Source organism: Pelophylax lessonae, assembly GCF_965119305.1.
Source record: "Pelophylax lessonae genome assembly, chromosome: 4".
NCBI lineage: Eukaryota > Metazoa > Chordata > Amphibia > Anura > Ranidae > Pelophylax > Pelophylax lessonae.
Window position 1 is genome coordinate 485125491 of NC_138771.1, and position 16535 is coordinate 485142025.

Below are 16535 nucleotides of genomic sequence, written 5' to 3' on the forward strand. Positions count from 1 at the left end.
TTACATTGATGTAACGGGGCACTGTAATGTAAAGGGGGGTTGTGATGTGAGGAGTAACTAAGGACTCTGATATAAAGGGGGGGCTGTGCTGTAAAGGGGGGCTGGGGACAGACTCCATGACTATCCCATCCCCCTGGTCCCTGGGAAAATTGGCTTCCATAAAACCAGTCCCTGGTTACAAAAAGATTAAGGACCACTGCCTTAGGCTCCATGCACACCAGTGTTGCCAACCTACCAGATTGAAATTTACCAAAAGTTACAAAATTACAGTTTTTACAGAGGAAGTAAAGCTCCCTCTGTAACTTGTACTTATAGGTAAGCCTATAATAAGGCTTACCTATAGTACTGCAAATATCTTCTAAACATGTACCATGGAAGTGATATTTACATTGTATTCAGCCAGTGACAGCACTGGTGCATTCACTCTGAAGGAACAGCCGTCTGTGCCATTCCTTCAGAGCCCTGTCCTATGTCTCCCGCGTTAGCGGTGTACAGGCGCCGCTGCAGGGGCTTCGTGTCTGGTATGGATTTTGAGGGGAAATTACATTTTTTTTAAAGAAAATGTTAAAAACAAAATGGCATAGGGTCCCCCCCCAAAATTTATATCAAACCCTTATCTGAGCATGCAGCCCAGCAGGTCAGGAAAGGGGGACAGGGACGGGCAAACCATACCAGGTCACATGCCCTCAACATGGGGGAGGGGGTGTTTTGGGGCGGGGGGGGGGGGGGGGTCGGTGGTTTTAGGGGTCTGCGAAGCTTATTGGAAATCTAGGAGCGCCCTTTTTTAAGGGGGCCCCTAGAACCCGCCCCCCCATATGAATGAGCATGGGGTACTAAGTATTGCTATTCGTTCAACAAAAAAAAGGCACAATCAAAACAAATCTGAAATTCACTGCAACACTTCACCTTTCTTGTTCCTTCATTCATGAAGGATCAAAAAAGGTTAAGCCCTCGTTAACATCAGGCCGATTTGACATGCGATTTGACATGTCAAATCGGAGCCTATTGCCGGCAACGGCGCGGTCCGAATTGTTGCGATGCCGACTTTACTGTGCTGCACTGATTCCCAAAAGAAGTTCCTGCACTACTTTTGGCAACTTCGGAGGGGATTTCAATAGATATCTGTGCATGAACCCACACAGATGTCTGTCAAATCGCCACCCCGAAGTCGGACTTAAGTGGGGGTTTGAAATCGTGCAAGTTCAGCTTAACTCGCACGATTTCAAACACACCCTTTTGATTGTGTATCTGCAGACGAGCTGTGCTAGCACCTTCGCCTAAACTCTGGATATGCTGTTGATAGATGAATAATGTGCTCACCTGGAGAAGCTTTTGCTTCAGCTGTCCAAAACACAGGAGGCAGATTTTGACAAGTTCTTTATTTAAAAAGCAAAAAGGTAAACTGTACTGTACTGCAGAACAACCTTCAGGGCCCTTCCTGGCACCCCCTTTGTTCCTATTCTTCAGGGTCAACTACACGGCACCCCCTTTACTGATACACTTCTTGTGTGAGCTGGCTCTTTGTTCCCCCTGACTTCTCTAGAGTGGTCCCCTCTCCTAGGCAGACCCTGTGGCAAATCCCCGAGTACTCACGACACTGTGTTTCCTGAGAGACTCTGCCACCAACTCCACTGTCAGCACTCTGAATCCTATGCAGCTCAGCTCCCTACCCGGTTCACTAGGCCGACTGCCTGAACTACTTTCCTCACACCTGCAGGAGGAGAGACAGCCGTCCACCTCCTCCTGGGACTCTGCTTCCTGCCAAAGACCCCCTGTCACATTTCCCCTCCATATTTATGGTCAATCCCAGGATGCATTGCAGGAATGCCCTCCCACTGGGACTGCCATGAAACACGATGTGCCACTGGCTGGGTTTCCTCCACTGTCCAACAAGCTCCCTCATTGCATACAGTGGGGACACTCCCTCAGACCCAGTGAATCACACCTGGAAACATGTGAACGGCAAACGAATAGATCAGGCTCCTCTGATAAGCAGCAGGAGCAACAGATGCTTTTACCTAGCACCTACCTAACTAGGAGGGTGCTACATAAGTGATCACATTCCTTCTGTTCTCAGCTGCATAAGAGCTGGGAGAGGAGCAGCAACAGCACACTGAGCTTCCCAGTGAAAGGCTGTACAGGGGGGAGGTGTCAGGACAAGTCTGATCATTGGAGGAAAGCAGGCTGAGTTTCCAGCATAACTAGAGAACTTACCACGCTGTGTTCTCCTGCTTAGTGTGGTCAGTTTTTAATAGGAAAGCAGAGGGACTGGCAGGAACACCAGGGATTTCACACAAACAAACCAGCACAAAGAGATTAGGATCCCTTTTCCTACAAGTACGTGGTCCAGCAGGCACATATCAGGAATATGAAATGTTGGAGTAACAAACACTTTAAATTGGTAAACACTGGGCAAAATATCCCTTACATTGATGGTCGGTGGGAAGAATACTCCTTACTTTGCTGGCCATTGGGAAGAATGTTCCCTACTTTAGGGGTAAGTGGGAAGAATGATTCATATATTGGTGGTTGTTCTGTTATACAGGTACCCTTGTCCCTCTGGCAGACTCTAATGTGATTTTCTCTCCTCCCCTAGGTCTCATTAATATTCCGGCTGTGGCTCTTGGGATCTTCTCTGGGGGGCTCATCATGAAGAAATTCCGCATTAATATTTTGGGAGCAGCAAAACTGTTACTAATATCTGCTGTGATTGGATACTTGATGTTAATGACTTTGTTTGCGCTGGGCTGTGAGAGATCCACAGTGGCTGGTCTGACTTTCTCCTATCAGGGGTAAGATCACTTTGATTGGGTGGTAAGAAGAAGTTCCACCATAGGGAGGGGTAAGCACACAATGTGGGTAGATTTATGCAATCTGAATCAATGCAATGTCTGTTTAGATCTACACAGATCTCCTCTCAGGAAAGCCCCAACTCACAATGTAATCTTCAGTGTTTGTGTCCGAAGAATCACTGGGATCCGGTCTGCGGAGACGATGGGGTCACCTATTACTCTGCGTGCTATGCGGGGTGCCGAATGTCCAATGGGACTGGCAACACTGCAGTAAGTGACCCATTAATATACAGGACTGTTTGCTGAAAGGTACCAATGTAATACTAGTGAAAATTAAAATTGGAAAATGCAGAGACCTAAAATGTACAGTCGTAATTCGCCTCTCACTGGAATGTCAACAGTAAGCTGAAATTTAATTGAATGATCCAGGCATCACTGTGCATTCTATCTTACAGGTGTACTATAACTGCAGTTGTGTGATGCAGCCATTATTGGGTTCAAGTGGTGGCTCTGCCACAGCTGGTCCATGCTCAAAAGGAAGACATTGTTCTAGAATGTTCCTGTATTTTATGGCGATATCTGTGGTCACATCTTTCACGCTATCTCTTGGAGGGACTCCTGGATACATCCTGCTATTGAGGTGACCCCCACCCCCTGTGCTCACCCCTCTGGAGGTCTATCACAATGCTTAGTACCCAGAGTTGTATAAAGTACTCGAAACCCATACTTCAGTAAAAGTACAAATGCTCGATCAAAAAGTGACTTGAGTAGAAGTGGAAGTGCTCCATCAAAAAGAGACTTGAGTAGAAGTGCTAAAGTATTCAACATTTTTTGTACTTAAGTATTGCAAGTAGTTTTTTTTTTTTATTTTGCTACTCAAGTACTGAAAGTAAAAGTACCAGTAGTTTTGAAAAAAAAATTGCTACTTAAGTACTGAAAGTAAAAGTACAAGTACTGTGTTATGTAGTTATTAAAGAAAGAAGTCAAAAGTTTGAACATCATATTGGTTTTTAATATTTCAAATGCAGCTTTTATTTATACATACAGTAGCATTTATTTTCGTATGCGGTGATAATACACATGTTTTTAGCTTCATGAAACCTGCCATCTACTGTTCTGGCAGTGGTAATTTTTATAATTGTAACGAGTAACTATGCAGCACAAAAAAAATATCGGAGTAGAAGTATTGAAATCATTGGAAAAATGTAGTGAAGTAAAAGTGGAAGTAGGAGAAAAAAATTCTACTCTAGGAAAGTACAGATACCGCCTTTCGGTACTTAAGTACAGTAGTGAAGTAGTTCTACTTAGTTACTATACATCTCTGTTAGTACCATACAGTAGCTCATGGAAAACTCTAGGAACAATTTTTGGGCTTAAAGAGCCCTTGTTTCTACTATGGGTTAGGATAGGAGACAATGTAATATCATGGGATACAGGAAAAGCCAAAATTATATGGACTGATGAGTTTAGGTGTTTCCAGTGAAGGCTACAATTAAAATTACAGCATACAAAGACATTTTTGGAAATGTTGTACTTCCAACCTTCTGAAGTTTGGGGAAGGCTCTTTTCTGTTCTAGTTTTTGGTACTGCTGTGTATAAAGGCAGCTCCATAAAGACATGATGTGACCAGTCTAGTGTTGACAATCTTGAGTAACCTGCACAGAGCCCTGACCTGAACCCTACTGAATGGCTTTGGGATGCATTGGAACTCTTATGAGCCAGATCTTCTCATCCAAAATCAGTACCTAACCTTACAATTGGGTACAGCAGACACACATCAAAACCTTCCCAGAATAGCCTGTCCATTGTTTTGGCGATAAAAGCATAACAAACTCTGTATACAATGACAACAAAAAAAAGAAGAAGAAGACCGCCTCTAAGTGCAGACTGCTGGGTAGATTTATTTAAAAAAGCCAAACAATTGGTGACTCACATTTGGTTATTAAAGGAAAGGCTTGTGTCACATGCTCCGAAATGCGTCGCTTTCTGGTATCCCAGTGAGATCATTACGCACATGTTGTGGACTACACCATCTTGGGCACTGTTGGCTTCCTGGTTCCCTCTTCCAAGTGGCAGCAGACCCTGGCGGCCCCCCTCCTGATGTTTTATGCTGAGCCTTTCCTTGATCAACCAAATGTGTGTGGCCAATTGTTTGGCTTTTTTAATAAATCTACCCAGCAGTCTGCACTTAGAGATGCTCTTCTTTTTTTTTATGTCAATGACTTTTGGTGGTAGCTCAAATAGGTGTGATGGTCAGAGATTCACAAACATTAAGCCATAAAGGGCAAAGTGTTTGTTACTTTCAGTGTTTGGTTCTTGTAACCAGTAATACCAGTTCAGAAGATCACTAGATAGGAACTGAGTTGTTTGATACAATTATTTTTTTTATTCTGGTTGGATGAGTAGATATGATGCTTCCTCTAGTTCCATAGCAAAAGGTCTGTACAGTGGTACACACTGCAAGAGCCTATGAATTGCACCCACAATGCACTGATCACAGGTGCAATTCTCTGCAGGCTTCAGTGTAGTATATGTAGTAAAAAAGTAAATGCAAGGTCGGTGTTGCTGCATTTACTATTTTTTGCAAAAGGCTGCTTAAGTCCCCGTTCACACTAAGGCGACCTGTGAGGCGACCTGGTCGCCTCACAGGTCGCCGTAGGTCGCCTCCCATAGGGAAGCTGCGGACCCGTTCTAATAGGAGCAACACAAGTCGCTCCGACTTAGAAAAAGGGTCCGGAGCTTCTTTGGGGCGACCAGGAGGCGACCGCCATAGACTTCAATGTTATGAAGTCCGTGGCGGTGCGAAGTAGCGTCGCCCCTATGTGAACGGGGCCTAAAAGAAATACTTTAGAATAAGCATTATATACATTTTACATATAACCTCCTCCAGCACAGTTCACTGATTAGGCTCTGATCACATCTAGGCGTTTTTGGGCGTTTTTCTGCTCTAAGCCTCAGCTCTAAAAACGCCCAACAAGACAAATATCATTCATTTTTTTTGGAAGATTACACGCGTTTTACTGCTTTTCATTGGTCACTTGTCAAACCAAAATACCTGTACAAAAATGATGCAATAACGCCCCAAGAAAAAAAATGTCTGTAAAAATAGCAACGCCTAGATGTGAACGGTACTTTATTAAAGTATGTTTATGTTGGTGGTCAGATTAATGTTACAATGTAATACTAACTTAATTAAGAGCAACTGCAGTCTAATGTATCAAGCTACTGAGCCTCTAATTGATGCGTATTTCTACTTTTCAAGTTAGTGGTTTAAAAGATCGATACATATTACACAGAGGGCACTAAGGCTTTGTTTTTCCAGTGCTTGTCACTCAATATTGGCTGTAGAGATATAGATTAGACATGAATTCTACATTGCATTGGTCTACTCTGCAATGCTGCAATCTTGTCTTAAAAATGATGGGAAAGTTGTAGGGTATTGTGTTGTCTAATTATCCATATCAGGAGTCAGGACATATGGCAATTACTCCATTGTCTGATGACTCTGTGATGCCACTTTATGCCCCATACACACGTGCAGATTATCTGCAGACTTTTGTCTGCAGACTTACCTTTTCTATGTAGTGCAAGGGCCTGCCGGATTGCATACAAATTGAAAGTGTTTAGGTTTGACCTCATATTATATGGTTTTGGTAAGCCTGCAGACAAAAGTCTGCAGATAATCTGCACGTGTGTATGGGGCTTTAGTCAGTATGAATGTTGGGATGGGCTATGGACCCACAATGCAGTATTACATAGATTCATTTTTGATACGTACTGAGCCCACACAGACAAACTGACAAATATTTGTCCTTTCAGATGTATTAAACCTGAGCTGAAGTCTCTGGCTTTAGGGATCTACACAATGGCCATCAGGGTTCTCGGTAAGAACAAATTAGACACTGTGATTATATATTCATTATATAAAGATCCTGTATCAGTCCACTGCCATGTCCCTGGAGCCTCATGGGAAATTTCCATTTAAATAAGATACATGTGCCCTGTGTTTATGATCCTATATTAAGAATGAGAGCAAATAGGAGTTTTTAAGCAACAATGTTTCAGAGATGATCAGATTTTGCCCAAATTTTACTATTTTAGTGAAATATATTGGCGCTAAAGGGAAGAAATAATTTAGGGTAGTTTTTAGCGATTTTACGAATATAGTGGCTTTTTAGGGATCGACCAATATCGGTTTTTCGTTGCCGATACCGATATTTTGGCTATTGCATATCGGTATCGGCCGATATTTTGTACATTAAAAGTTTTGAAGAATAAAGACAATGTGGGGTAGGTCTTTTAGCTGTAATGTGCAGTCTTCCCTGCCTGCCAGGATTCCCGTGTGTACCTAGTTTAATGTCATTAAAATCCTAGAATCCACTTTATTAGTGTTTTATATAATGTCCAGTGTGTGTTTTAAGGGCCAAGTGGCGATGTAATGAAGGTATTTCACACTTTTTGATTACAAAAGCACACACTGGACTTTATATAAAACACTAATAAATTGGATGCTAGAATTCTACATACACTAATATTACATACAGTAATATCGGCAATATCGGTAACCTCCGGGGCCGATACAGATATATCGGAGAAAGTGCATATCGGCCCTTGATATATCAGCCTTGCCGATAATCGGTCGATCCCTAGTGGCTTTTAAATGTCTCCTGAGGGTTACAGAAAATCTTTTTGTCCTATCCCGGACCTGTTCTTGTCTCAAAAATGGCCCCTTGACGTTCAATACAGAGGAATCCAGGAAATCTAAACCCTTCAACAAAGTAGTGTGATCATCAGCACTGAAACTATCATCACATGGCTTTGTTTATAAACAAATAGTTATGATTACGGTAGAGGGTTGCCTTACTCCCGGTTCAATCTACCGCAACTTGTCAGGCGACTTGGCCGCCTGACAAGTCGCGGTTCATTCAGTGCTATGGGAACCGTTCTAATAGGAGCGACTCAAGTCACTCCGACTTAGAAAATAGTTCCTGCACTACTTTTGACCGAAGTCGGAGCGACTTGCATTGACTTCCATTATGTGAAGTCCGTGCAAGTCGCGCCAAAGTCGCGGTGCACGGCGACTTCACTAGTCGCCCCCGAAGTCGGATCGCCATAGTGTGAACCGACACTTAGAGTTCGGGCTAACTTTAGTGTTCATTTTAGCTTCATCAACAAACCATTTATAATCAGGTGGCTAATGGTGGTGGGTAATTCTGGTAATTTGGCTGTCGGAAAACAAACCTCCCTTTTTGTGAGCATTCCATATGGTGGAATTTGAGGCCAATATCGCAATGAAACCATTTCAGTAAAATCACTTCTCTCATTCCTATTTTCTAACTTTATCTACAGTCATTCAGACTTCATAGCTTGGCAGGTTAGAAAACAAAGAATGATCTAATAGATGTAGAGGGATCTGCCACCTTCTAGAGGAATTAATATCTGTTTGTTTATCCTCTCCAGCGGGGGTCCCAGCTCCTGTGTACCTTGGGGCTCTCATTGACAGCACCTGCCTAAAGTGGGGGAGCCGGAGCTGCAATAGGAGAGGTTTCTGCCGCCTCTACAACACTGACCGCTTCCGGTAGGATTTAAAAGTTAAACATTTTCTGCCAGATAAATAAACCACCCCACACCCATTATTTCACATATATTTGCTGAACAATTATGAACTGAAGGGAAGGGACATCCAGGAAGCAGATTTGTGACACAGAGAAAGTCACACCAAGCTCTTCAGTCCTAATCATGTAATTTCATGTTAGAGGTTCCTAATCTTGTGATCATATTAGCTATAACATCAACTTTATCAGTGGTTCTCAACCTTAAGGACCGTCCACACGGGCCGAAAGTCAGGTGGCATCGGAAGGTTAAATATAAACCGGCTGACATTAAGCCTGTGTGTATTGTGGCCAGTGCGCCAATACACTGACTGGTGTGTTCTGGCGGGGGGGGGGGGGGGGAGGCATCCTGCTTTTAGAACACAATAGCTCAGTGGGGGAGATCGCTGTACTAACATCAGATAGCTAGTACATGCTCTTCGGTGTTTTTTCATTCAGCCCACTCTGGTGAACGAAAAAAGAAAAACTGTTAGTGTTTACCGGGCTTTAGTTAGAGCAGAAGAAAAATAATAGAAGAAAAATAATAAAAGAGAGCTGAGAATTATATTAGGTACCAAAATGTATTGACTGGTTACTTACCCACTCAGAAAAATATAATTAAAGTGGGGCTCTATGGCCAAATAGAAACCATATGAAAAAACAACAGAGCCACAAGACTTCACGGTCAAGGACCATAATAAAGAGTCTCTGGGGGTTTTAGTAAACCAGCACAAAAATTTAATAATACACAAAATAAGAAAATGCAAAAGCTTTTATTAATCTCAAAAATGGGCACAACAATAACACAAACAGAAACCACCCTTCATTCCAATAAAAAAGATAACTAAAAAAACCTCTAAAAAGTCTAAAAAACCTAGTCTAAAAAAGAAATTACCACGTCACCACACTTACATCCTAACAATCATACTTTACATATTTCGTACACAAAGTACAGTATAAATTACTGTAAATTAATATTTTTTTTTTTTTAGAGCAGGACCTTGCAAATTCTTTCAAGACCTTCCATGCCCATTTAAAAAAAAAAAAGTTTACATTCATACAACTGCAATTATATTAGTTAGTAAGAGTCTAAAGCGGAACTAAACTCTCTCAATCAATACTAACAATTTATAATCCGTATGCTGTAAGCATATGTAAGTAGATAGGAATGTACAAACCCGATTCTAAAAAAGTTGGGACATTGTACAAATTGTGAGTAAAAAAAGGAATGGACTAATTTACAAATCTCATAATCTTATATTTTATTCACAATATAATATAGATAACATATCAAATGTTGAAAGTAAGACATTTTGAAATTTCATGCCAAATATTGGCTCATTTTGGATTTCATGAGAGCTACACATTCCCAAAAAGTTGGGACAGGTAGCAATAAGAGGCCGGAAAAGTTAAATGTACATATAAGGAACAGCTGGAGGACCAATTTGCAACTTATTAGGTCAATTGGCAACATTATTGGGTATAAAAAGAGCCTCTCAGAGTGGCAGTGTCTCTTAGAAGTAAAGATGGGCAGAGGATCACCAATTTCCCCAATGCTGCGGCGAAAAATAGTGGAGCAATATCAGAAAGGAGTTTCTCAGAGAAAAATTGCAAAGAGTTTGAAGTTATTATCATCTACAGTGCATAATATCATCCAAAGATTCAGAGAATCTGGAACAATCTCTGTGCGTAAGGGTCAAGGCCGGAAAACTATACTGGATGGCGGTGATCTACGGGCCCTTAGACGGCACTGCATCACATACAGGAATGCTGCTGTAATGGAAATCACAACATGGGCTCAGGAATACTTCCAGAAAACATTGTGAGTGAACACAATCCACCGTGCTATTCGCCGTTGCCGGCTAAAACTCTATAGGCCAAAAAAGAAGCCATATCTAAACATGATCCAGAAGCACAGACGTTTTCTCTGGGCAAAGGCTCACTTAAAATGGACTGTGGCAAAGTGGTAAACTGTTCTGTGGTCAGACAAATAAAAATTTAAAGTGCTTTATGGAAAACTGTGACGCCATGTCATCCGGACTAAAGAGGACAAGGACAACCAAAGTTGTTATCAGCTCTCAGTTCAGAAGCCTGCATCTCTGATGGTATGGGGTTGCATTAATGTGTGTGGCATGGGGAGCTTACACATCTGGAATGGCACCATCAATGCTGAAAGGTATATCCAAGTTCTAGAACATCATATGCTCCCATTCAGATGTCGTCTCTTTCCAACATGGCATGGCCAGATCACATACTGCATCAATTACAACATCATGGCTGCGTAGAAGAAGGATCTGGGTACTGAAATGGCCAGCCTGCAATCCAGATCTTCCACCCATAGAAAACATTTGGCGCATCATAAAGAGGAAGATGTGACAAAGAAGACCTAAGACAGTTGAGCAACTAGAAGCCTGTATTAGACAAGAATGGGACAACATTCCTATTCCTAAACTTGAGCAAGTTGTCTCCTCAGTCCACAGACGTTTGCAGACTGTTATAAAAAGAAGAGGGGATGCCACACAGTGGTAAACATGGCCTTGTCCCAACTTTTTTTTAATGTGTTGATGCCATGAAATTTAAAATCAACGTATTTTTCCCTTAAAATTATACATTTTCTTACTTTAAGACCGCATTCACACTGAAGTGGCAAGTCGCGGTAGTGTGAATGGAGACTAAACATTTAATATGTCATCTATGTTGTATTCTGAATAAAATATTGAAGTTTGAAACTTCCACATCATTGGATTCTGTTTTTATTCACAATTTGTTTGTGTTCCAACTTTTTTGGAATCAGGTTTGTATATTATAGTTACTTGTTTTACAATTTTTGGGTTGTTTTACATTTCTTGCCTAGGCCAAAATGATCTCATACATCTCAGGGGGCTTTACAGGCTTTTTTTTTTTTTTTTTTCATCTGGAGCAGGCTTTCTCAGCTTAGCACACCCTAATGCCTGCGTGCCTGAGCCAAGGGCAGATGATTTCCAGGAAGTAAATGCTACATGAATCATCTGTGCTTACTTTAAATGGCCACAGCTAGAAATGCTAGGGGGTGTTTTTCAAAGTGATTTCTCAGGTATTTTTCAACAAAATAAAGCATGGAGACATGAATGGATAGATGTGTAGCACGCTACAGGTAGGTGCTTGCTAGGTAAAGTATAGTGGGCCTTGGCTGCTTAAAAGCAGGGCCATGATTTCAGCTGGACTGTTATGTCTCCCAGGTGAGGTTACTGAGAGGGGAGTCTCCCCACTGGCTCTGTGATAGGATTCTCATAGGGCAGTGGAGGAAACCTAATCAGTGGCTCAGTCAGGCTTGTATCTACCCCAGAAGGCAGATTCTGCCGCAGAGGATTCTGGGAGTGGGTGTAAGTTTGAAGGAAATGCATGACGCAGTGTCTTTGGTGGGAAGCAGAGTCCCAGGAGGGAGAGTACGGCTGTCTCTCCTCCTGTCAGAGGAAGCGGGTGTCCCGGGTGGGGGCCTGGGAATCCAGAGAGTGTGAAGCTGAGCTGCAGAGGGGATGTGGTGTGCCGAGAACCAGCGGAGAGAGAGAGGGGTCCAGTTTAAGGAAAGCCTACAAAGGCCGTGAGTACTGTGGACTGCCCCTTGGGGTCTGCCCAGAGTCAGAGGGGACCACTCCGGAGAAGGTTCTAGGGATCCAGGAGTCAGCTAGCTGTTAAAGGGGGTGCCTGGTCAGAGGACCCTGAAGTATTAGAGGGGGTACCTAGGTAGAGGACCCTAAAGTGTTAAAGGGGGCGCCTGCAGTTTGGGCCCTGAAGAGTCAGTGTACAGTGGGAAGTGTACAAGGTTAAGAGATGCAGCAGCACAAGTATCTACTCAGAGCTACTTAAGCCAGTGCAGGGCTGGAGGGAGTTGTTCAGTGACTTTTGAGCTAAAACAGTGTCAGGAGTCAAGTGTTTTACAGTCCTGGATCTTCTGAGTTAAAGTCGAGGTTCCAGCACAGTTTCAGTACTACAGTATCTTTAGGCGTCAGGAAGCGCTGGTCGGCATTCAGCTGGCGTCAAGACAGCGCCAACAGGCATTTTTATTCAAGTGTCCCAAAGTGTACCTAATTGAGCCAGAGGAAAATCCCACTCATTCCCTTCTCCCATCCCCAAATACAATAAAACAAAACAAACCAAAGATGCCGGAATGGTCAATGTCTCAGTTCTCACACCTGGGTTCACAACTCAAAAGTGTTGGAGATGTCACCGGTAACAATGGCAGACCCACATCAGGCATAAGGCCTGAAAAAACTGCTACAGGTAAATTTGCTTTAAATATTAAAAATTAAATACAAAACATTTACAGTTTGTGGTGCTCAGATACAGTTTAGTTACACCCTAAAAAACTGCAACAACATAATTAACAATGTTGCCATGGCTGTGGTAAATCATGATAATATGGACAATGGACACATTAGTGCAAAGATAAAACGTGGCCCGCACAGTGGTGAAAAAAGGACAAAGTGCTGTATAGTTTGCATTGCCTAAAGAGATGTGGTTAAAAAGGTGCTGCTCTGTACTACCCTTTAGCTGGGTCCCCTGCTAGAAAGCACCATCCCTGAGTCAGCAACTAAACACCCAAGACTCATCTCAGTGTCTGGGGAGCCCCTCCTCCTGTGCACACCTCCTTCCAGGCGCGATTCCTTACCCAGTACCAAGGCTCACTGCACTATGCTGTATGGACACCTTCAGTTTGCCATACACTGGGCACCCCCTTCTAATAGGGCCGAGTAACATTAGCAAGCAGCAGTGTATACAAACATGTATGCTGCTTCTGTAACATACAGCAGTGCAAGCAGACAACCTGCACTAACACCACTTTCTGCTTCTGTAAGGAATAGCATCTTGTCAAAAGGGAGTTCACAGCCTGGCTCTGGGTCTTGGCTCTGTGGTTGAGAATTACTGATGTAAATCACATGCGAGAAAAATTATGTGAAAACAATGGTTTCTACTTTGAGAGGCCACTGATGGCCTTTAGGTGGCATTAAGTCTCTGTTTAATACTGTCATTGTTTGACACAATTACAATAAGTAAGAAAAAAATCAACCACTTGACGACCGCCCACCGCAGATTTACTGCGGCAGGTGTCCGCTCCTGGGCAAACCAACGTAGTACTACGTCGCTCGCTCAGGAGACTCTAGAGGTGAGCACGTGCAGCCGGCAGCGCGCTCCCACCCCCGCTCGTCAGCCGGGGAGCCAGTGCGTGTGACAGGCAGCTCCGATGGCCGCCAGCAACTTGCAATCTCCCCCCGCTGACAGAGAAGGACGGACGGCTGATGTAAACACAGCCGTCTGTCATTCTCCCTGAAGTGATCACATAGGATCACATGTCTCTGTGATGATCTCACAAGCCCAACCCCCCCACAGTTAGAATCACTCCATTAGGCTTGCAATTAACTCCTTGATCACTAATAGTATTAACCCCTTCCCTGCCAAAGGCATTATTACAATAACAGTGCATATTTTTAGCACTGATTACTGTAGTAATGTTACTGGTACCTGATCTGTCCTCCGCAATGTCGCAGTCCCAAAAAAAATCGCAGATCGCCGCCATTACTAGTAAAAAAAAAAAAAAACAATAAAAATGACATAAATATTTTTAGTAGTTAGTAGACACAGTAACTTTTGCGCAAACCAATCAAAATATGCTTATTGCGATTTCTTTTTAACCAAACATATGTAGCAGAAAACAAATTGGCCTAAAATGTTAAAAAATTTTGATTTTTCAATTTTTTTTGGGAATGTTATAGAGCAGAATGTAAAAAATATATATATTTTTTTCAAAATTGTCGCTCTTTTATTGTTTAAAACGCAAAAAATAAAAATCGCACAGGTGATTAAATACCCCCAAAAGAAAGCTCTATTTGTGGGAAAAAAAGGACATCAATTTTATTTGGGTACAGTGTCGCAGACCGCACAATTGTCCGTTAAACTAATGCAGTGCCGAATCGCAAAATAGGGCCTGGTCATTAAGCAGCAAAATCCTCCGGGGCTAACATGGTTAATTAATGAAAAGGTGTTACTTTTTTTTCTTTTTAGCTTTTTTGCCCATTTGCCAGCCTATAATGAATAAACCCAAAAAACAGAGCACATTTTTTAATTAAAACACAATTAAATCATTGTATGTCCTTAAAAAATTCAAGATTATTTAGATGGGCAAATTGGTCATGGTTATAGCCCAGTTAACATACTGATGCTACTAAATGTGGCCTGGATATGCAGCCTTTAAATTACCCCATAGGTATACAAGGGTTAAAGGTGCATTCCAAAAAGATATATTTGGCTCACTTCACAAATTTCTCCTGCTGAGATGATGATCATTATATTAAACAAATGTGAACATTTTTTGCAGCTCGGTCCAATGCAATTTACTGTCACATAGTAAAAATATAGAATCCTTATGATTGTGTAGCAAGGTTTCCAGGCCTGTGGCCTGATGTGGGTCTGCCATTGGTACCGGAATCCTCTCCAGCCCATGTGAGCTGTGACCCTGGGTGTGACAACTGAAGCAGCGACAACTCCGGCATCTTTGTTTGTAGTTTTTTTTGGAATAAAGGGGATGGGAGAGGGGAATGAGTGGGATACTCCTTGAGGCTTAAACTAATTACAATTGAGACTTTTCTCCTAAAATGCCCGTTGGCGCTTTTTTGACACCATCCGGCACCTGCCAATGCTCACTGACTCTGAGAACACTGTATAACAGAAAAAGTGTTGAATCCCCGACTTATAGTACAGTAGATCCAAGACTGAGAACTGTAAAACTCCTGACACTGTTGTACTGTGAAAGTCACTGAATACTTTCCCCCGCCTGGCACAGCTTGAGGTAGTATATTGTAGAACTCTGTATAACTGTCACTGTAACTGGCACGCTCTGTACAATTCAGGGCCCAGACTGCAGGTGCCCCCTTTAACCTTGAACTCTTCAAAGTCCACTGACTATGTACCCCCTTTGCAACTTCAGGGTCCTCAACCTAGGTACCCCCTTTTACAGCTAGCTGACACTGGATCCCAGAACCTCTCCCCGAGTGGTCCCCTCTGACTCTAGGTAGACCCCCATGGGCAATCCGCAGTGCTCACGACCTGTGTAGGCTTTCCTGGGACTGGACCTCTCTCTCTCCGCAGGCTCTTGGCACGCCGGATCCCGTCAGCTCAACTCAGCACTCTCTGGACACTCAGGCAACGCCCTCCGACATCTGCCTTCCCCAGGCAGGAGGAGAGACAGCCGCACTCTCCCTCCTGGGACTCTGCTCCTGCAAAAGACACCGTGCCACGCACTTCCCCCCAAACTTATACCCACTCCCAGAATCCTTTGCAGCCTAATCTGCATTCTGGGGTAGTTACAAGCTGGGATGTGTCCCCTGATTGGGCTTCCCAAAATGCCCTATGAGACGCCTCTCACAGGAGCCAGTGGGGATACTTCTCCCCTCAGCAGGCACATCTGGAAGCCCTGACACCCAATCTAACAAATCACAGCCCTGCTGTTAGGCAGACAAGGCCCACTATACATTTACCTAGCACCTACCTGTAGGTGCTACAATTGTGTTAAAGCTTTATGAACTGAGCCTTTAGGGGTATTTGAAGGATGAATCTCTTTGTGGATTTGACAATGATAACTAACACTTTTGCCTTTTCCAGGTTCATCTATCTGGGGATGACAGTGGCGCTGGGTGCTGCCTTCATCTTCTTCTGTTCTGCCATACTCTTTATGCTGCGGAAACGATGCCTGTCAGAGGAAAGCCAAGCCCCCTGTGCAGGGTGTAAGAGCTTGGCCACACCCACTAATCTTGGCGGTAATGGTCACCTTATACAGAGTTCCTGTTGGGCACAGAAGGAGACTCGCCTGTAATTCAGGCATGACAAAACCAAAACTGTGTACATAAGAAATCTGTAGAATAGTTGAAGCGGCTTGCCAAAGTCCAACTGATGAGGAAATACAAACTTTATACTAAGGTATGCTGGAAAACAAAAAATCCCAAACCCTTTTTAAATTGTTACAGCTGATGATACTCTTTATGCACGGAAGGCGGCCGTGACAGCAGCGCTGTATCTGAAGGATGAAGGATGAAGGATGAAGAAATTCATTATTGTGGGACGAAATCAGAAAGATATGGAAATATGCAGAACTTGACACATCAACATAATAGGCCACACC

At 43.0% G+C, this 16535-nt stretch overlaps 1 protein-coding gene across 1 annotated transcript in view; it reads left to right on the plus strand.

Annotated features, from left to right (window-relative positions):
* Window positions 1–16535, plus strand: part of LOC309554634 (uncharacterized protein) — a 188490-nt gene that overhangs the window by 49427 nt on the left and 122528 nt on the right. The window contains exons 10-15 of the mRNA XM_082256352.1: window positions 2597–2792; window positions 2900–3062; window positions 3248–3432; window positions 6612–6676; window positions 8253–8370; window positions 16019–16225. Of these exons, the coding sequence (XP_082112478.1) occupies window positions 2597–2792; window positions 2900–3062; window positions 3248–3432; window positions 6612–6676; window positions 8253–8370; window positions 16019–16225 (934 nt within the window). The remainder of the gene's footprint in view (window positions 1–2596; window positions 2793–2899; window positions 3063–3247; window positions 3433–6611; window positions 6677–8252; window positions 8371–16018; window positions 16226–16535) is intronic.